A 21,716-nucleotide genomic window follows, 5' to 3' on the forward strand; every position below is an offset into this window, starting at 1 on the left:
AGTATTTTACATATTATCTCATTTGGTCCTCACAACAACTCTGTGAGATAAATCCTATTATTATCTCTGCTTATAGATGAGGAAACTGAGGTTCAGAGATCAAATTGCATGCCTAGCATAAAGTAGCTAATGCCTGAGGTAGGGAGTGCCCTACCTACTATACCACCAGCTACCTTTTAAAAAAAAGAAAGAAAAAAGAAAAAAAAGACAAGGCTACGTTGTCTTATAAGGACACTAGTTTGATACTAGGATCATTAAGAATTGATGCCACAAGACCAGAACCAATGCCCTTAATTAGCCACGTAATAATGGGCAACTCAATTCCTGAAGGCAAGTTTTAGTTTCCTCGTCTCTCACATGAAGACTACATCCCTAAGGTCCATCTTGGGACTTCTAAGACATTTAGTGTCACTTATAAAATGGAGCAGTCCTCTTCCAGTAACCCATGTATCATATATCTCTTCTACTTGTGCCATTTTCTGCAGTGGGGATTTGGGTCCCAGATAAGGTATATATTAAGATAACTCTTTGACAGTTGACAAAGTACTTTTCTCCCAACCATCCTTTGAAGTAGACATGTATGAGTTCTAATTATATTGTCATGTCACAATTAATTTTGGGAATGGTTCATATTCTTAGAAAATCTGAATCAATTCCTTAGGTAAGAGACCTTTATTAGTCAGTTAATAAACATTTATTAAGTACCTTCTTTGTACCAGGCATTGTGTTAAGCACTGGGACTACAAAAAGAAGCAAAAGACATGTCTTGTCCTTGAGGAGATCACAGTTTAATGGGGGACAAAAGAAGTAAACAAATATGTACAAACAAGCTATATGAAGGATAAAGAAAAAATAATTAAGAGAGGGAAGACATTTAGTGTCACTTATAAAATGGAATTAAGAGAGATTGGGAAAGGTTTCCAGTAGAAGATGGCATGTAAGTTGGGACCTAAAGGAAGCCAGTAGTCAGAGATAATGAGGGAGAGCATTCCAAGAATGGGGGACAATCAGAGAAAATGCCCAGAGTCAAGAGATAGTTTGTTTATGGAACAGCTAGAAGACCAACATCACTGGCTAAAATAATATGGGATGAAAGGTAGAAGAAGTTAGAAAGGGGCTAGGTTAGGAAGGGCTTGAAAAACCATACAGAGGATTTTGTATTTTTAATACTTAAGATGATAGGGAGCACTGGAGTTTATTGAGTAAGGGGGGTGGAGGTGGTAAAACCCTTCACCTTAAGAAAATCACTGGTGGCTAAAGGGAGGATAGATTGGAGCAAAGAGGGATTTGAGGCAAGCAGTTCCACTGGAAAAACTGTTATAATAGTCCCAGTATGAGATGGGGAGAGCCTGAACTGGAATGTTGCCAGTGTCATAGAGAGACGGGTGCAATTTATAGGGTTTGTTGAGTGAGAGATGGGAAGTGAGAGATAAGGAGTCTTTCTGACTCCTGGGCTGTGAGTCTGAAGGACTGGGAAGATGCTGTTATTCTCTACAGTCATAAGGAAGATAGGCAGTGAGGGAGTAAGTTCTGTTTTCAATATACTGAGTTTAAGATATCTACTAGATATCCAGTTCAAGGCATCTGAAAAGTCATTTGGCGAGTCAAAGACTGGAGGTGAGCAGAGAGATTAGAGCATGAAAGGAAGATTTAAGAATCATTAGCAAAGAATGGTAATTAAATTCGTGGGAGCTAATGAGATCAGTAAATGAAATCTTTGTGAAATGATACCACCAACCACTGTTCATTTCATGACACCTCTCCCATCCTTCCTGAAAAGACTTTTTGATAGGTACTTTTAAGAAAAAAAAGGCAAAGTAAAACTAATTTATTTTGAGAATCTCTTGGAACTCCTTGAAATAATTGACAGCATATTAGAATTCCACAAAACTGGGCTTAGAAAAATAAAGCAGGAGCTCTTTCATGAAACAAACAAACAACAACAACAACAAAAAACTAGCAGTCTCTTGTGCTCTATAAACCTAGCAAATACACATTAATTGAGAAGAGAATAGAACATGACTAAATTAAGACTTTGTTTAACCTGGAGTAGCTATCAATAAATCTACAGATAAAAAACAAAAAGAAAGTCTACTAATCACAGGCAGAAATTTCCTTCTAATCACTAGAAAGCAGAACCAGAGGATGGATACTCTGTGATTTGGCTTCTCTTTAGTCCTGGATGGAAAGCCAGGTGGTCAGGCAGCATCTCTCTTCATTATCTACACTAATATCAAACAGGGAACTTGTTTCTTTCAGTTCCTGAAAATGTATTTGACAGGCATTTTTTGTGATATTACAAGAAAAGCTGACATCAATATCTGGCCAATGCTAAAGGCATGTTTCTAGCCCTTCTGGGCCATTTCAACTAATGCAGCTTTGCAGTTTCCCATTGAGCATCCATTTTCAAAGTCCTTTACATGAATGTGAAAAGGAAAAAGATTAGGGATGTACCCCAAAGCCTCTGAAATCAGCAAAAAGACAGAGTTTTAATTCTATCCTCTTTGCTTCTCTGGCACCATCCATACAGAAGCTACTTCTTCTGAACAGATTTTCTTTGTCCATTTTATTCATTTAACATTTATTGAGGTCTTAAAGTATGGAAAGCCCTCAAGTAGGCCAGGGGGACACAAAGACATGCTTAGGACTCCCCTAGAGTAATGGAAGCCTATATAGAATATGGTAGATGTAGTAAAATTATTATAATGTCTGCAATAATAATAATATTGATCATAGCTAGCCTGTTATAATACTTTCAGGTTTGCAAAGCACTTTACTCCTCACAACAACCCCATAAAGTAGATCCTATTATTATCATCCCTATTTTACAAATGAGGAAACTGAGGCCAAGACATTAAATGACATGCCCAGGGACACAGCTAATGAATGTTTGAAAAAAGGATATGAACTCAGGCCTGCCTAAATTCCAAGGATAATTTTCTATCCATTGCATCATTTGGTTTTCCTCTGGACTACTGAGAAAGGATCTCTCCCTTCATATGTAGTTGCTTCTAATGATTGTTCTGGTGCAGAGATCTTTCCATTCTGGAACAAGAAGGCACTAAGGGTTTTCTTGAGCTAGGAAGACTCTCGGGTCTTGACCCCACTCTCTTAGAAGTCTCCCCCTATTTCAGGTATATGCCAAGGCAGAAAGGAATATATCAAAGCAGGCGCAAGTTATCCCTTTGGCTTCTCTGAGTATTTCAGTCACACCAGAAATATACTGAAAATATCCCATGAGAGTAAAAAACTATGAAATGCCTGGCAATGAACACTACCCATCTCCCAACCTAAAAAACTCCATTTGGGCAGAAGGGGAATATGCAGACAGGCAGACATCAGGAGGGCTGAATTCACACCTTCTAATAAACAGGCCCAGGCACTGCCTCCTGCTACAGAAACACAGGAGAGTTGGAAAATGGGCAATTCCACCACTGTCATTTTACACATGAAAAAAGCCATGCAGAAGGAAGCTTCACGATCACAGAGTCAGTCAGGGAAAAAGATGGGAGCCAATCTGGCTACGTGGTCCATGAGCTGCAAGACAGAACTGCAATCAAATCCCACTCCCCACCTCCCACCTTTAGGATTTATTTCTAGAGATGCCCCAAGAGACAAACAAATCAATGGAGGAAATCTGGGCTCCTCTTCAGCATTCCACAAAGTGGTCAGCTGCCCATAGCCCTGATGCCAAGAGCTACAGAACTTGCTTTATGGTCGTTTGCAGGCCAGGTCTGCCATCTGGCATAGCCCTTCAGTGCTCATGCATCAGCGCTGGCTCGAATCGCTGGCTGCTGGAAGGAGCTATTTATTTTTGGTTTTGATTAGTAAAGAGGGCAAGTAGCCAACTAAGCTGATGGAGGGGACATCTTTAGAGAAAAGAATAAGCAAGCCAGAAATTTGTTCAGTTAAGATATTTTCTTAAAAGTAAAAAATCTAAGTTGAACCCAAGGGAGAAAGAAAAGGAAATTCTGACAGAGGGGAAGTTTTTGTTTTTTCTATTTTTAATTTGAGAAAAAGAATAAAAAAGAAAATCTGATGGATGAAATGATACCAAAAGATAACAAATGGTAAATTGTCTACTTCAGAAAGGAATACCTCAAAAATAATTTTGTAGAAATGCAAATAGAGCTGTTGGGAGGCCTTAATAAACATATTAGGATCATAGGATTTTAAAGTTCAAAGGAACCTTAGAGATAATCTAGTCCAAACTCCTCCTTTTATAGATGAGGAAACTGAGGCCCAGAGGCATTAAATGCCTGTGTGAGATGAGATTCAGTGGGTAATTCTCAGAGTAGTATTTGGCTTGTAACCCCAATTTTCAAGACCCCTTCGTATTCCTTGGAGTAGAGCTGCCCCCTCCCCACCCCATAAAACTTTTGGTTTTCCTGACCTATTTTCAAAAACCTTGAGAAGAATTTAGCTGTACCCTGGGAAGAAAGCCAAACTATAAGATAAGCTGAAGGAGGGAAAGTACAATGAGTTTCAAAAGTATCATTATGGTCCCAGCCTGGGAATCCCATGAGAGTCACGGGTTTTCTTGATCACGGGGGTCTTTAGAGGTATGTAATGTTGAAAATCACACACTTAAGAGCTGAAACATCACAGCCCCACGTTCTCTGGTATTGCACAGAGAGGAGAAGGAGAATCTTGCGTCAGGATTATTATAAACATCTGTGATTGTACCTAGACGAGGAGAGGACTGAGCAAGCCGCTTGTATGGGCAGAATCCCTTTTCCTTCCCCTCCCCACCACTGTCCACTGTTTTCTCTGAATAAGGCACTTTTCTCTGCCAGCATCTTATCAAGTCTCCTGTCTGCTCATTAGAGTGATTTCTGGGGTTACGAGCCTCCCCAGAATTGCACTCCACACAGGCTCTAACCCCAAAATTGAGACTAATAAGAAGCAGATTAGGGATTCTCAGAGCACTTGAGCAGTGACACAGTGCCAGGCTTGGAGTCCGGTAGCTCTGAGTTCACATTTGGTCTCTGACACTTACTAGCTGAGTGACTCTGGGCAAGTCAGTTAATCCTATTTGCCACAGTTTCCTCATCTGTAAAAATAAGCTGGAGAAGGAAATGATGAACCTTTCCAGGATCTTGGCCAAGAAAACCCCAAATGGGGTCATGAAAAGTTGGACACACAACTGAACAACATCCCTTTGGGTTCTCTGAGTATTTCAGTCACAGCAGAAATATACTGAAAATATCCTATGAAAGTAAGAAGCATGGCAATGAACACCACCATTCCCAGCAGAAGGGGTACATCCAAAAAGGAAGACATCAGGAGAGCCAAATTCATACCTTCTGAACTCTGAACAACAATTAGAGATTCTCACTCAAGCCCACTGATTCTAAAGTCAGAATTCTTTCAACAATTTCACCTCATCTCTCAATTTCTCCAGTGAATTATTTGCAAAGAGGAATATATATATATATATATATATATATATATATATATATATATATATATATATATATATATTAAAGCAGAAGTTTCTTCAAAAAATTCTTCTAGGGATGGTTAGGTGGAGCAGTAGAAAGAGCACTAGTCCTAGACTCAAGAAGTCCTGAGTTCAAATGCAGATTTGGGCAGCACATAAGCTATTTGACTCATTTAACTCCTGTCTGCTTCAGTTTTCTCAACTATAAAATGGAGATAATAGCAATATCCACCTGACAGGGTTGTTGTGAGGACCAGATTCATTGCAGTGTCTGGCACATGTACATGATAAATGTTTATTCCCATTTCCTCTTCTTCAATACCCTCACTGATAAATACAGAATATCTTTGTTCCCTTTGACATCTGGAGAAATGGCTCCTGGGAATCTTTAGCAAGAATAAATTACTGATACACTGTGACACAATCAAATGTAATGGGCTTCTCTACTAGCAGCAATGCAATGGTCCAGAACAATTCTGAGGAGAAAGAACGCGATCCGCATTCAGAGGAAGAACTGTAGGATGGGTAATTGGAAAAAATCTTGTCCCTTTGGACTCTATCTCCCAGAATTCTTTCCTTGTCCCAAAATTCCTTTTCCCTTTCTATATACAATGATACATCTAACCCAAACCCAAAAAAATAATGTTAAAAAAATTTATTGTAATTGGGAAATATTTAACAAAATAAATAAAATACCTTTAAAAAAACAAATGTATACCTGGGAAAAAATAAATAAAAGGAGAAATGTAAAAAGAAATAATAATACTTGAAGTTAGACGCAATCAGAAGAAGATTCAGAATGATCTATACCAAGATCAGTGTTAGCTCTAAGATAGGGAAGCTTCTTATTTGAAAAATTCTAGAATCAAGATTTAAATGGGATTTAGGATAAGGGAATCCAAAGGGTCCTAACATTTACAAATATCACAACTCCTCTGGTGTTTCTTTTTTCTCTTTAAAACACAAGACAGTTTGTGGGAGGTACTGCTCTCCCTCCTCCCTCCTGTCCTTGGCTCCCCATTGCATTTTCTACCCACCTCTGACATTCCTTTATGTGACCCACTACCCCCTTCCAGATTTTCCCTTTATTCTCCCCCAAGTCCTCAGACACAAGGAGACACATATGTGTTCAGTCTTCATGTAATCCCATGTACCATATCACATCATTACCATCCATGGGGTTTTCTTGGTAAAGATACTGGTGTAGTTTACCATTTCCTTCTCCAGTGGATTAAGGCAAAAGGGGGTTAAATGATATGCCTAGAGTAAGTGTTTATACCTGGATTTGAACCTCGGTTTTTCTGACACCAGGCTCAGTGCTCTATCCACTGGACCACCCAGCTGTCTCTATGAGAAGGCACTAAATTTCAATTAAGGTTCCTTTGTCCACTAGGAAAACTAGAATGAAACTTGGCAAAATGAGAATGGGAGATAAAAAGTAGGAACAGAGAGTAAAGGAGGAGGAAGGGAGATATGGGGGAAAAGAGAAAGGGAGAATTGAAGAATCTCTTATGGCAACAAACACAGAAAAGGTAATCTTGGACTGTTTGTTCCCATTCCCACTCCTGTCTCAAATCTGGAGAGAGTCAGACTAGCTCTTAGAGGGGCATTTTTCCTAGAAAACTTTCCCTCATCAAGACCTAGCTTCAGGGTTATCTACAAATCCTTGGCTACTTCTTGTCTACCAACATTAGAAGATATTTTATGAAATTTTTCATTTCTTCTTATTCCTCCTAAAATTTTTGCATAATATCCTTAACCTCAGATGACCAAGACCCATCCCAGGGAGTAAAAATTTTCTTAAGAGTCTTAAGCATTCTTTAGATAAGATGCCAAAAGAAGAATCTTTATAGTTTAATCTGTAACCTGATTTAGTTTACCTGTAGTTTGTTTGATGAAGTTTATGTCCTTAGGAGATGAATAAGATTATGACTCTATTTAACATTTATGACATCAAAGAAAGTCTGGGATTATATATCTATCTTCTCTTTAACATTTATGGCTGTCAATTTTAGATTTACTCCATCCTGCTTAGTCTTTAGAATTCTAGCAACCAGGAATGTATACACCCCCACTTAGGGATTAACTATAGGGGAGGATGGCCTATGACAGACATGTGCTAGCAAGTGACAAGTCAGAAACAATTTACTGACCCCCTGGGCTGTCCTAAGCCAAGCTTCAGCCACCATTGGTACATGTGAGACACAGGAAGTGATGTAAAGAACTGCCTATATATTTCGTGTCACTTCCTGTGAGCCTCTCCCTCTCCCTCTCCCTCTCCTCCCTCCCTCCCTCCCTCCCTCCCTCCCTCCCTCCCTCCCTCTCTCTCTCTCTCTCTCTCTCTCTCTCTCTCTCTCTCTCTCTCTCTCTCTCTCTCCAGCTTTGGGAGTTTTTGACAGCGTTTGGTGTGTTTGCAGCTTTGGAAGACTTTGGTGGTGGAGTTTTCTGGGAGGAGCTTTGTAGTGTGCTTTAGGTGAGGCAGTTTCCTTGAACAGGCACTTGGTGAGTGATAAGGCTGACTCACTTTTTCCTTGACCTTTCGAAGGCACTATCCTCTGAGGAGGCCCCTCATCTTGGAGGAGGCCTCGTGGCTGGAAGCTGAGTTAGAGTTAATCTTCTGAGAAGGCCCCTTGGCTGAGGACTCTGAACTCCCCCTGGTTTAGGCCAAACTGGAACAGATCTTCTACCCTTTCCCTCTTCTCCTTCTTCTTAATTTCTTCCTTCTATTGTAAATAAACCACCATAAAATCCCATACTGACTTGAGTATTTCATTGGGATTGAATTTAAATCTCTGGTGACCACTAATATAATATCTTCAATCTCAACCCCTAAAATTTACCCTTAACATGGCTTAAGAGGAATGTACAAGATTGCATCATGTAAGTGAATCCTTTTTCTATTACTCTGATGTCATTTTGGCTATAAGAACATATAGAATCCTCATGATTGTTCAAGTTTTCTCTGAGGCATATACCTATGTGTGAGCATAATAATAAAATCTAGATTTTTACTTCCATAATTTCTGCATTGTAGTAAACATGTATTTGGCAACAGCTGGTTACCCATAACATGAAGGCAGAGAGGAGAGCTCTCCAGTGACAATATGCAGATACTTTGCTCTTTTCTTTACAGGGGGCTTGGGGGTGTCAGGCGTAGAGAATATTGCATATACTCTCAGACTCCAAACTTGGTTGATCTGATAGTTAGTTTTGCTGAACTGTTCTTTTCTCCTCTCTGTTACAAGGAATGGCTCCCTGGAGAAAGGATATATCTAGAAATAAAATTGGTATCAAAAATAAAAGTTATCCATAAAAAGTAACTTTTCAAAAAGAGAAGAAATGCAAGCTTGTGTCTCTTGGGAATAGAATCTCAGAAATGGCTTTAATTTTTTTCCTTTCTTCTCCAAAGAATATTGAGTTCTGATGAGGATGGAAAACAATCCCCATGGCAGAGGCCCCAAATTACTTTCCTTAACTATGTGTGAAAGTAGAAGAGGAAAACTTTTCACTAAAGCCTCCACATCTACTTCCATCCATTTTAGTCTCTTCCTTTCACAAAAAAAATAGTAAAAGGATCAAAGAGAAAAGATGAAATGCTGATGTTGCCAGTCAAAAATTTTAGTTAAAACGTGAGCTCATCAAGCAAATAAATCATATTCTTTAAAGTCCTAAGCACAATCTGAAAGTTTCCTAAACAACAAAGAGTTAAAAGAAAAAAAAACTTTGATACCTTTTTGAGGTGCAGAAATAACCCTGTGTGGGTGAATGACATGAATATAAAGAAGGAAACTATAAGTAAATTAGGTGAACACAGAATAGTATACATGTCAGATCTTTGGGAATGGAAAGACTTTAAAATAAAGCAAGAGCTAGAAAAAATCACAAAAAGTAAAATAAAATTAATTTGATTATATCAAATTAAAAAGGTTTTTTTACAAACAAAACCAATGAAACCAAAATTAGAAGGGAAACAACCAATTGGGAAACAATCTTCATAACAAAAACCTCTGACAAAGGTCTAATTACTCAAATTTATAAAGAGCTAAATCAATTGTACAAAAAAATCAAGCCATTCTCCGATTGACAAATGGGTAAGGGACATGAATAGGCAATTTTCAGTTAAAGAAATCAAAACTATTAATAAGCACATGAAAAGTGTTCTAAATCTCTTATAATCAGAGAGATGCAAATCAAAACAACTCTGAGGTATCACCTCACACCTAGCAGACTGGCTAACATGACAGCAAAGGAAAGTAATGGACGCTGGAGGGGATGTGGCAAAATTGGTACACTAATACATTACTGGAGTTGTGGAGTAGTGAACTGATCCAACCATTCTGGAGGGCAATTTGGAACTATGCCCAAAGGGCGATAAAAGACTGTCTGCCCTTTGATCCAGCCATAGCACTGCTGGGTTTATACCCCAAAGAGAAAATAAGGAAAAAGACTTGTACAAGAATATTCATAGCTGTGCTCTTTGTGGTGACCAAAAATTGGAAAATGAGGGGATGCCCTTCAATTGGGGAATGGCTGAGCAAATTGCGGTATATGTTGGTGATGGAATACTATTGTGCTCAAAGGAATAATAAAGTGGAGGAATTCCATGGAGACTGGAACAACCTCCAGGAAGTGATGCAGAGTGAAAGGAGCAGAACCAGGAGAACATTGTACATAGAGACTGATACACTATGGTACAATCGAATGTAATGGACTTCTCCATTAGTGGCAATGCAGTGATCCTGAACAACTTGGAGGAATCTAGGAGAAAAACCACTATCCACATTCAGAGGAAAAACTGTGGGAGTAAAAACACCGAGGAAAAGCAACTGCTGGACTACAGAGGTTGAGGGGACATGACTGAGGAGAGACTCTAAATGAACACCCTAATGCAAATACCAACAACATGGACATGGGCTCGAATCAAGGACACAAGTAATAATACCCAGTGGAATTGCACATCAGCTACGGGAAGGGTGGGAGGAGGGAAGGGAGGGAAAGAATATGATTCTTGCAACCAAGGAATAATGTTCTAAATTGACCAAATAAACAAATAAATTAAAAAAAAAAAGAAACTGAGTTCTCAAAAACTACACTACATAATCCTAGAAGGAAGGAAGTCCCAATGACAAACTGTGTCATCCTAGGATCACCCCAGCTATTGGTAAAGGATTATTACTAGATTGGCCTCAAAGGGTTAAAATGTTCAGGCGCAGAACTCTCCAAGATGTTCTAGTAATAATAACAGTTAACATTTATATAATCCACTTTTGGCCAGACACTAAGCACTTTGTAATTATTATCTCTTTGATATTCACAACAACTTTAAAGAAAAGGGTGCTAAGGCAGAGGTGAAGTGACTTGCCCAGGCTCACACAGCTAGGAAGGGTCTGAGATTGAATTTAAACCAAATCTATCCTGACTCCGAGTCCAGTACTCTATCCAATTGTGCCACCTAGATGCCCCTGAATCAGTGGTGCCTAATTCAAGAGAAGGAAAAGCCCACAGCAGTAAGAATGTAAGTGATTGAACAACTAAAGTGATGAAGCCAGGGTGTTGTAAGAGAGGAACTTAAACTTAATCTGCCAGAGAAAGAAGACAAGTTGATTTATCAGGCTGGAGGACCAACTCGAGCAGGGGAAGGGCAGGAAGGAGAGAGAGTTCTGAAGAAAGGACAGAGGAAGTGAGAGGAGCAAATCTCTGAGCCAGCACCATCCTCCTGAGACTTCTGACCCAGTATCCAGTGAAGACAAGCAGAGTGAATAGGACTTTGCTAAAAGCCATTCACCATAAGAAGATTTCCTCTAAATCCCCTAAAAGTCCTTGAACTTGTAACAATAGACATCTTCACAACTGACCCAGAGGTTCAGACAGGCAAAGCCTGACCCTGCCAGACTTGGGGAGAAGGAGTTCAGTTACTTCTAGGAACCTCCCACTCCCTCTTTCTCAATACCTCATTCTTCAATTCAATTGCCCTACATTTCATTTGTTCCTTCAGAATAAATAGTTGTTCATAAGATCAAGTGCCTGCTTCATAGTATCCAAGTAGGGAAACTTGAAGTTTGGGAGGAGGGAAGTTACATTTCTCTCCTCAGAAAAGGAGAAGCTGTATTATACTTTGTTTCAACAAGTCTCTGAGGGAACAGAAGTTTGTGATCCTGAAGGCAAACAGGGTGGTGTTTGCCAGGGAGAGGAGAGAGGGAAAATCAATCTATCCTTTCTCTCTACCCTTGACTTCATTTCATCTTCACCTCACTCAGTAGGAGATTCCATTCTCTCTCCCTATATTACAGTGTGTGTGTATGCTAAATTGTGTTTTCAATCACATTTGACTCTTCACAACCCCATTTGGTATTTTCTTGTCAAAAATACTGGAGTATTTTACCATTTGCCATTTCCTTCTCCAACTCATTTTATAGATCAAGAAACTGAGGGAAACAGAGTTAAGTGACTTGCCCAGAGTGACCCAGCTCTACGTGTCTTTGGCCACATTTGAACTCATAGAAGTGAGTCTTCCTGATTCCAGGCCAGCACTCTACCCACTGTGCCACCTAGCTGCCCTGGGCACACATATAAGAAATTGGTATGTTTGAGGTCAATTTCTGTTTGAACCAAGAATATCATCCATGTCAGACTGAAAAGTAGTTTCATTTATTTTAAATCTTTAAAGAAAAACAATTGAAATGGATTTTAATTGGACTGTAAACGGGTATGCATGAAGAATGCTAACCATAAGGAGCTAATTAGTGACAGAGCCAGAGCTGATCTTTTGATTCCCTAGCCCTGTGCTCATTCCACGGAGCATACATGTTGCAATGTGTCTGGTATGTGGAAATGGGCATGTTCGAAGAGGCTGGGGGATTAAGAGCCTCAGTGTAAACTGTTATATTCAGATATATGCTCCTAGCATATGGTAAATGCCAGGTGAATATTAGCTAATTAATCTCATATGCAATATGCTACTTGTATTGTTGAATTTTGCAGTGTTAGTTTGACTTTCGGCCAGCAGATGGTGTAAGTGGCTGTTAAAATGTACATGTGTCCAGGTCACAAATAGTCATTCCACGACAGTCAGCAACCATGTACCACAGGAAGATCCTGATGAATTAATTAGGGGAGATAAAAAGCTTAGCTGAGGCAATCTTTGTACTTGTATCTCCAATGACCTGTAAAGTCCCTGGCACACAGAAGGTGCTTAAAAAATACTTATGGATTAATATGTTACCCATAACACAGACAGTCACAACCCCAAAAGGGGCAAAAGTACATTAGGAAGATGCAGAACAGAATTCAATTCAAAACTACACCTTTAAAAAGCAGATAGCATTTATATTCACTAAATGTCTTCATTTGCCCATAAATGCTAGAGTTGATTTGAATTGGGACCTGAAAACAAAGACATATATATGTGTGTGTATATATACACACACATACATATACACATATGTAGGCATACTTCATTTTATTATGCTTTACTCTATTGTGCCTCACAGTTACCGAATTTTTAAAATATTATCAAAACTTTTTTTTACCAATTACCAATTACTGATTTTACCAATTTTATCAATTACCAATTACCAATGTGGAAAAAATTTTCCACATATGTTTTCCAAAGTTATATGATCCAAATTGTTTCCTTCTCTCCCCTGAACTGGCAAACAATTTGATCTGAGTTATACATGTATTATCACAAAAAAACATATTTCCATATTGCTCATTTCAGATACTGAATTTTTTAATTAATTCATTTAAAGAAGGTTTATGTCAAGCAAGGCTATCACTACCATTTTTCTTTTTTTTTTTAATGCAAAATTCATTTACAAGTGTCTCAACACCTCCTCCTCTGAATATCATGGAAGGCATTATTCAGAAGACAAATACATAGATAGACAGATAGATGTAAATATAGATATATAAATCATGTCTTTCAAGTTTCCATTTTTCAGTTCATTCTCTGGAGATGACATTCACAATTTATTTGTCAAGTATTAAATCTGTGGGTATGTATAATGTTCTCTTGCGGTCTACTCATTTCACTGTTCATTTTCTCATGTGATGCCAAGTTTTTTAAAAAGTAGTTTGATCATCACTTCTTACAGTGCAATCATACTCCATCATAATCATATACCATAATTTATTTACCTATTTCCCAATTGATGGGTGTCTTCTCAATTTCCAGTTATAGTGCCATTTCCCCAAAATAGCAATAGTGTTTCATCATAATCATACACCATAATTTGCTTACCTATTTCCCAATTACTGGGCATCCCCCCAAGTTCCAGTTCTAGTACCATTTTTCCAAACTCGTGTATGGTTCTTTCTAAGTTTTTATAAAAGTAGCCAGCTCTTCACTTCTTACAGCATAGGAGTATTCCATCATAATCATATACCATAATTTGTTTAGCCATTCCCCAATTGATGGGTGTCCCCTCAATTTCCAGTTCTAGTACCATTTTTTCCAAAATACTATACATTCACATCCTATCTCTATGACATATTTTAGTCATCCTCACAATAATTCAAAATTCATTATTATTATATCTATTATATATACATTTCTTTGATAGAATACATATCTGTGATTTAGCAATCTTCAAAGTTACTATTGTAATTGTTCTGGGGTGCCAGGAACTGTTTCCAAATAAGACAGCAAATTTAATTGATGAATATTGGATGTGTTTAGACTGATCTACTGCCCCTTCTTTGCTGTCTCTCTTCCTTACCTCGGGCATTCCCTGAGACACAACAATGTTTAAGAACATTATATAAATTTGATTAAGCAACAGCAATGTTTGAGAAGAATAACTCTAATTTCCAAAGTTTTACTATGGGTAAAATGCTATCAACGGCATCACATGCTACAGAAAAGTCTTTTGTGAAAGGAAGATTTCATTGATGTGAAAAGCTTCATGGCTAGCTTTCTTTAAGAAATTGCCACAACCACCCCAACCTTCACCAACCATCATGGGGATGCCAGACCCTCAACTAGCCCAAAGATTATGACTCACTGAAAGCTCAAGCATTTTTTAGCAATAATATTTCTTTTAGTTAGGTGGACAGTGCTGGGTCTCATCTTCCCAAGTTTAAATCTGATCTCAGACTTGGACATGAACATGACTGAAAATGACTGAACAACAACAAAATTTTAATTAAGGTATGCACATTGTTTTCTTTGACATAATACTATTGCACATTTACTAGACTGCAGTATAACATTACCATAACTTTTCTATGTCTCAGAAAACCAAACAAATCTTGTATCTTACTTTATTGAGATATTCCCTTTATTGCAGTGGTCTGGAATAGAACCACAATATCTCTGAGGCATGACTGTACACATTTGTATATATATATATTACATATATGCAGACGAAAATAAATCGTTGTCACATTCCTGCCTACATTTTATTTTTCAATTTCTATGTCATCTTCAGTTCCTCATTCTCATTCACTCCATATATTCAATCAATTGACAAATCATGTCCTTTCTACTTTCACCTATCTCTTATACCTGTTGCCTTCTCTCTACTCACACATCTCCCATCTAAGTTTGGGTCCTCAATATCTCTCTGGACAATTGCAATCATTTCCTAAGTGGTCTCTCTCCCTTAAACCTCTCCACTCTCCAATATATCCTCTAGACAGCTGACAACATGATTTTCCTTTTAAAACACAGGTCTGACTAGGTCAAATTTTCTTTACAGTGATATTTTAAAAAACTTTATTTCCACACTTAACTTTTCAAATAACCCAACTCTTCTAAGTTCAAACCCAATTCTTTATTGTAGGAAGTAAAATAAATAAAATATTTATTTCAATCAATCATGTTAGGCTAATTGTCAACATATTCCATTTTAAAGAATCAGATATTAACAGGAAAAAACACATTGACAGTCTTTATATAAAAGAAAAATATATTGGATCAGAAAGATGGATAAAAATGTATTAATGCATGTTCTAGTTGACAAATTATTAAATGAAAGTGCCATAGCAAAAGTGAATTCTATTCTATAAAAATGATCATCTTTTAAGCCAATATCTTGAGAAAAAAATATTTAAAGCAAATTTAAATTAAGATACATTATTCCATGTGTAACGATGTGCTTAACGTTTTCTGTGAAAATTCCCCATCCTCCAATAAACTTCAATAGCTCCCTATTGTCTCTGTTGTTCAGTCCTCTCGATTCTTCATGACCCCATGTAATAAAAATGTAAACTGAAGGGAACTATTACTACTTGAAATAGAGAGGATAAACTGTTCTCTGGCTTTTGACTAGAGAGGGCAGCTAATGGGACCTGAGGCTACCTATTTATAATGGAGGGATGAAACACACAGGAATGCTGGTATACAGGAATGCTGGTACACAGAGGACTACTTATAAAGGAATGCCCTTGGGGTTTACTCTGGGGTTTGCCCTGGGGTTTGCCAGCTGATCCCTACTGATGGCTGATTCTTCAATCTATTTCCTAACTTCCTTCCTCCTTCACTCCCTCCCTTTACCAACCCTTTCCACCCAGTTCTTAAAACCTTTGGCTCCTTCCCTCCCTCCTGAGTGAAGTATAAAGATACTCCAGTGACTTTCTCAGTCAGGGGGTTTATTCGGATAACAGGATGAGAAACTGAGGTAAGAGGGATGAGGATTTCCCTAGACTACGGGGATAATTTTAGAAAGGTTTGAGGAAGTATTCCAGTCACAAACTGTGGCTCTGAGACAGTTAGGGAGACGAAGGACGACAGCAGTTCAAAATCTTCTTTCTTCTTCACAAATCAGCCAGATCTCTCAGCTTAACCCCAGAAAGAAACAAAGTTCAAAGTCTCTAAGTTTTCTCCTGGCCGACTCAACTCTCAAATAGATCACCAACTCAAAAGCTTCTCCCCTGGTCAGCTTCCACTGCTCAGAACCAGAGAAAAAGAGACCAAGTCCATAAGCCCAGTTTCTCTACTCAGTGTGGCCAGCAAAAGCCTCCAATTGCCCCTCCTGGGAACATTCCATTGGAATCCTCTCTTGACTGACATCTAGAGCTAGATCTCCAGCCCTGCATCTTGGTCCACAAGTCCTACAAAACCTCTCTCTTCATGTCTCTATCATACCCATCTGGGGTTTTCTTGGCAAAGATAATGGAGTGGTTTGCCATTTGCTTCTCTAGCTCATTTTGTAGATAAGGAAACTGAGACAAACAGGACTAAGTGACTTGTCCATGGTCACATAGTTAGTAAACGTCTGAAGCCAATTTCAACTCATGAAGATGAATCTTCTTGCTTCCAAGTTGTATCACCTAGCTGGCCATTCTCTAGGATCAAATATAAAATACTTTGGTACTTAAGTTTTTTATCATTAAGACTCTACCTAAGACACATTACTCCTCTCCCCACATTCTGTTGTCCAGCTGTACTAATTTCCTTCCTGTTCTACACACAGCACTTCTCCCTCCACACTAGCAGCCTCCCAAGAGAGAAATGCTTTTCCTAAACATATGATTTATCACATGGTTCGATGGGAATATGATTGGGGATGTTGACTTAAAATGATCACTCTATTGCAAATATTAATAATATGGAAATAGATTTTGAACAGTGATACATGTAAAACACAGTGGAATTATGCATTGGATATGAAAGTTGGGAGGAAAAAGGGGAGGAAAAGAACATGAATCATGTAACTATGGAAAATATTCTTAATTAATTAATTAATTTATTTATTTAAAAAAAATCTTTTCCTTCTCCTTACTGCCTCTTGCAGTAAGTACTCAGGTTCAGGGATTCCTGACTCAGCTCTGGAGGCCTTTGTTGATCCTCTCATTGCTAAAGCCTCTTGAATCCAAGGCTGAATCTGCTTTGTATATAATTTTTATATGAAGAAAGGGTTAGGGTTTCTACTATCCACAAAAAGCAAAGACAATTTTAAATAACAGAGGCAATGAGATGTTAGTAAAGTGTTAACACCCAACACTGCCTTAACAAAGTGTAAACACTTTTCTTTACTGGAGGAATTCCATGTGAACTATAATGACCTCCAAGAATTGATGCAGAGTGAAAGGAGCAGAACCAGGAGAACATTGAACAGAAACTGATACACTGTGGCACAATCGAATGTAATGGACTTCTCTATTAGTAGCAATGCAATGATCCAGGACAATTCTGAGGGACTTAAGAGAAAGAATGCTATCCACATCCAGAGAAAGAACTGTGGGAGCAGAAATGCATTAGAAAAATATATGCTCAATCACATAGTGCAATAGGGATATGATTAGGGTTTTGACATTAAAGTATCACTCTACTGCAAATACGAATAACATGGAAATAGGTTTTGAACCAAAAAAAAAAAACCAACCAACAACAACAACAAAAAAAAAACACTTTTCCTTGACAGAATTAAAGGGGTTCCATCGCTATGGATGAGCAAAAATTGAACCCATTTTGCAGAATTTTAAGTAGCTAAGCCCTGACTGAGAGAAGTAGGCAGTTTGGGAGTATGAGTCCCAGGTACTAACTGCAAGGGAGAAAGAAAAGGGAAGGGATTTCGTCTTCCCCAATTCTCTCCCTACTATCACCAAGTCACCTAGTATCAAGTATCTGAGTTATTTATCTAGAAGGAAATACTCTCTCTAATTAGTTTGATAATTGAAGCTCTAAATTAGGACTGCAATTGAGGTCAAAGTGTTTTGAAGGATCATGACTGGTAACAAAGAAGAGATCTAGCTATGGACTGAAGAGAGAGGTAGCCATGGAAATCAAAAATTAGAAGGCACTGTAAGAGTGCCCACAAAAGAAAGGCCATTGAGGTCCTGCAGTACCACAGCTGAGGACTGTCTTGGTCAGGTATTCCCAAATCTATGTGCCTCACTAGTGACGGGCTAGTAGGTGTGCTCAATTTTCCCCGACTCATGTTTTTGTGAGAGAATGGTTTATGGAGGGAATGTTTTGTAGCTACTTTGTTGTTGTTGTTGTTACTGTGTCTTAAAAAGTGTCTGGCTAATGTTAATAGTGTCATTATTTTTTGTTTGGGTTTGTTTTCATTTGGTTCATTGTTCATGGGAAGCCATCCCCACAATGGAAGTTCTTGAGCTCTAGTTGTATAAGGGTTATCCCACAGGGTATCCCTTCAACCTTGGGAATACCAACTATCCTCTGGGGATCCAAGAGCAAAAGCTGAATGAGGAACCCCAGAAGAACTACTACACTTAGAATTATACACAGGTTGCCTCACAGAATGTAAGACGCCTTAGGGTAAAGTCTGTCCTGTTTTTGGTCTTGTGTATCCCCAGAAATAACTTATAGTAGACTCTTAACTGGAGGCAGCAGTGTATAGAGGCTGAGCCTGGAGTCTGGAAGCAGGAGGAAACAGCAAACCATTCTGGTATCTGCCAAAAAATACCCAATTTGGGGTCATGAAGAGTCAGACACAAATGAACAACAGAAACAGCAAGGCTGTTAATTCTCATTGATTAGGAGCAGGTAGGTGGCTCTGTGGATAGAAAGCCAGGCCTGGAAACTGGAGGTCCTGTGCCCAAATTTGATCTCAGAGGTGTAGCTGGGTGGCTCAGTGGATTGAGAGCCAGGCCTAGAGATAGGAGGTCCTACCTAGGTTCAGATCTGGCCTCAGACACTGCCTAGCTGTGTGACCTTGGGCAAGTCACTTAACCCCCATTGTCTAGCTCTTGCCACTCTTCTTCCTTGGAACCAATACTGATTCCAAGATGAAAGGTAAGGGTTTTGTTTCTTTGTTTGTTTGTTTTTAATTACCTCAGACACTTCCTACTGTATGATCCTGGGCAAGTCACTTAACCCCAACTGCCTACCCCTTATTGCTTTTCTGCCTTAAGTATTGATTCAAAGACAAAAGGTAAACGTTTATTTTATTTTTATTTTTTCCGTGATTACATGATTCTTGTTGTCTCCCTTCCCTCTTTTCTCCCCCCTCCTGGAGCTGACAAGCAATTCCACTGGGTTATACATATATTATTACTCAAATCCTATTTCTATATTATTCATCTTTGTAATAGAGTCACCTTTTAAAACCAAAACCCCGAATCGTATACCCAGAGAATAAGGTCAGAGTTTTAAAAAAATTCTCATTGACTAACTGAAACGATAGATTTTATAATATTGCTTCTGCCCGGTCAGTAGTCGTGGGAAAGTTAACACTGTGATACCTACACTCCATTTTGTCCATTCGGAGAGGTTTCAAAGGCCAGGACTGGAGAGACCAGAAGATGGTGTTCAGAGCTCAAAAAGTCTACCTCACAGGGTGGTCGTGAGGGGCATGTAGCTTTATGCTGAAGTACAGATATGTGTGTGTGTGTGTACATCCACGCACATAAATGTATATACATATACAAATTATTATTTTTAATGCTAAAAGGGGAACCAGAAAATCAAAGAAAATAAGGAAGTAACCAAAGTGAAGCCGACTTTACTCATGTTCTCCAAGAGTTCCACCATTAGGGTTCATTTGTTTATATACCCCCAAAAGGTTTCATTTGTGAAGTGTCTCAGAATTTTAGAAATTCCCTCAGGAAGGCTATTTGCTAAACCGGGAGGAAACATCCCGCTTGTCTGCCCAGCAGGGGTGACGTCCCACATTATTCTCTGGTCGTCTCCATAATACTCCTCTGCCCTTTCAAATCCATCCCTCGGGGAGGGAGGGGGCAGAGGGGGTCCGGTCCCGCTCTCTGATCCTCAGACTTCCCGCTTCTGTTTCCAGAGTTATCAGATTGGGGACAAAACTGTTCTGCCCTCCCACTTGGAATTTCTTCCTTTCTTGCCCTCCTCTGGCCTTTACTGCTTTTTGAGACCCCAGCGGATGCCTACGCACTTAAAATATAGGAAAAGAGAAACTAACGGGTTGATGCTGAAAGACGTTAAGTGGAGCATGCTCGGTTTGGGAGACAAGAAGGAAGTTAAGTAACAAGGCAGGAGTCTTCATTGGCCGAAGCCCCCCCATGGCCGCAGGGCCCATTTAACCCTTTAAGAAAGGGGTAATTTTTTTTGTGTATCCCACTTCCCTCCTCCCGGCGGGCCGGCGTCCTAGAAAGAAAGGGCGGGGCGGAAAGGGCGGGCGCCCACAGGAGTCTAGGGAAAGGATCACGTGAAGAAGAGGCGGAGTTGAGCTTGAAGAAGGAGGAGGAGTGGGCAGAGGCTGGGCTTAGTGAGCCTAAACTAGGCGCCTATCGGAGTGAGCGCTGTTACCTGGTAGCGGCCGGTCAGGAGCTGGCTACGAGACGGCGTGCACAGAGGCTGAGTGTAGTAGTTTTCCAGCCGGACCCCTTGGGCCGACAGCGCGTCCAGGTGTGGGGTGAAGATATTGGAGTCGTGGTAGCCCACGTCGTTCCAGCCCAGGTCGTCTGCGAGCACGAAGACAATGTGAGGCTGCCCTGTAGCCTGGGCGCAGGAGCCCCGCAGTTGGAGCAGCAGCTGGAGGAGGAGGAGAAAGAGGGGCAGCGCGCTGGCTGCGCTGCCGGCCTCCATCTTAGCAGTCCAGGCCTCTTCAGGCTGTGTCTGCTGCTTGTGCAGTGAGCTCGATTTAGAACCAGGAACTGGGCAGCTTAGGCCCGCCCCGCCCCGAGGGAAGCCCTGCTAACGTCCCCTCCCTCCGTCCCCCCACCTCCCCTGAGAGCGGGAGGGGCGGCCTCCACCTTCAGAGGAGGCAGGGGGCCGGCGAGGCCCCACCCCCATGGAAAATTCTTTTCAAAGAATATGGACTAAGTTCATCCATCCAACCGACTTCCTCCTGTGCTTCATCCACCTGCAGCATCTGAATCAGGCGCTTGGAGCCTGCATGACTCCAGTCACAACTAGAATGACATTTGGCTAATCAAATCTACCCATATCTTTGATGAGGCATCTGTGGCCCAGAGAGCTGATATGGATGATGCCCGAGGCCACACAAGGATATAAGTGGTTAAATCCACTGTACCCACTACTCTAGGCTACCTGAGCCTCGGTTTCCTCATTCACTTTGATAAATATTAAGCAGCCACTTATGGGCAAGACTGTGCCCTGGGCAAGGAAAGGACAAATGAGGGAATCGGGCTTTTCTGGCTAAAAAGCTCTTCAAAACTGAATTTGTAGGTAGTAGGGTTGATTGCTCCTAATGAGGAATAAGTAATTTTTTTATCCCAAACAAACACCAAATAGCATTTCCATATAGGTACACAGAACAGAAAAAGAGAATTGCACATGGCACTGTAGATCTATTGATTAAATAGATTGCTGTTCTTTTTAAAATATAAAGTAAATTCAATATACAGCTTTCAAAGCTATCTTACCTAATCC

The 21,716-nt window shown here is 39.7% G+C and overlaps 1 protein-coding gene across 1 annotated transcript in view; it reads right to left on the minus strand.

Moving 5' to 3' along the window:
* ARSB (arylsulfatase B) overlaps positions 1–21,008 on the minus strand; it is a 248,481-nt gene extending 227,473 nt beyond the window's left edge. Inside the window, exon 1 of the mRNA XM_001381553.4 lies at positions 20,631–21,008. Within this exon, the coding sequence (XP_001381590.2) occupies positions 20,631–20,909 (279 nt within the window). The 5' untranslated portion in view covers positions 20,910–21,008. The remainder of the gene's footprint in view (positions 1–20,630) is intronic.
* Between the last annotated feature and the right edge of the window lie 708 nt (positions 21,009–21,716).

This window comes from Monodelphis domestica, chromosome 3, assembly GCF_027887165.1.
Source record: "Monodelphis domestica isolate mMonDom1 chromosome 3, mMonDom1.pri, whole genome shotgun sequence".
NCBI lineage: Eukaryota > Metazoa > Chordata > Mammalia > Didelphimorphia > Didelphidae > Monodelphis > Monodelphis domestica.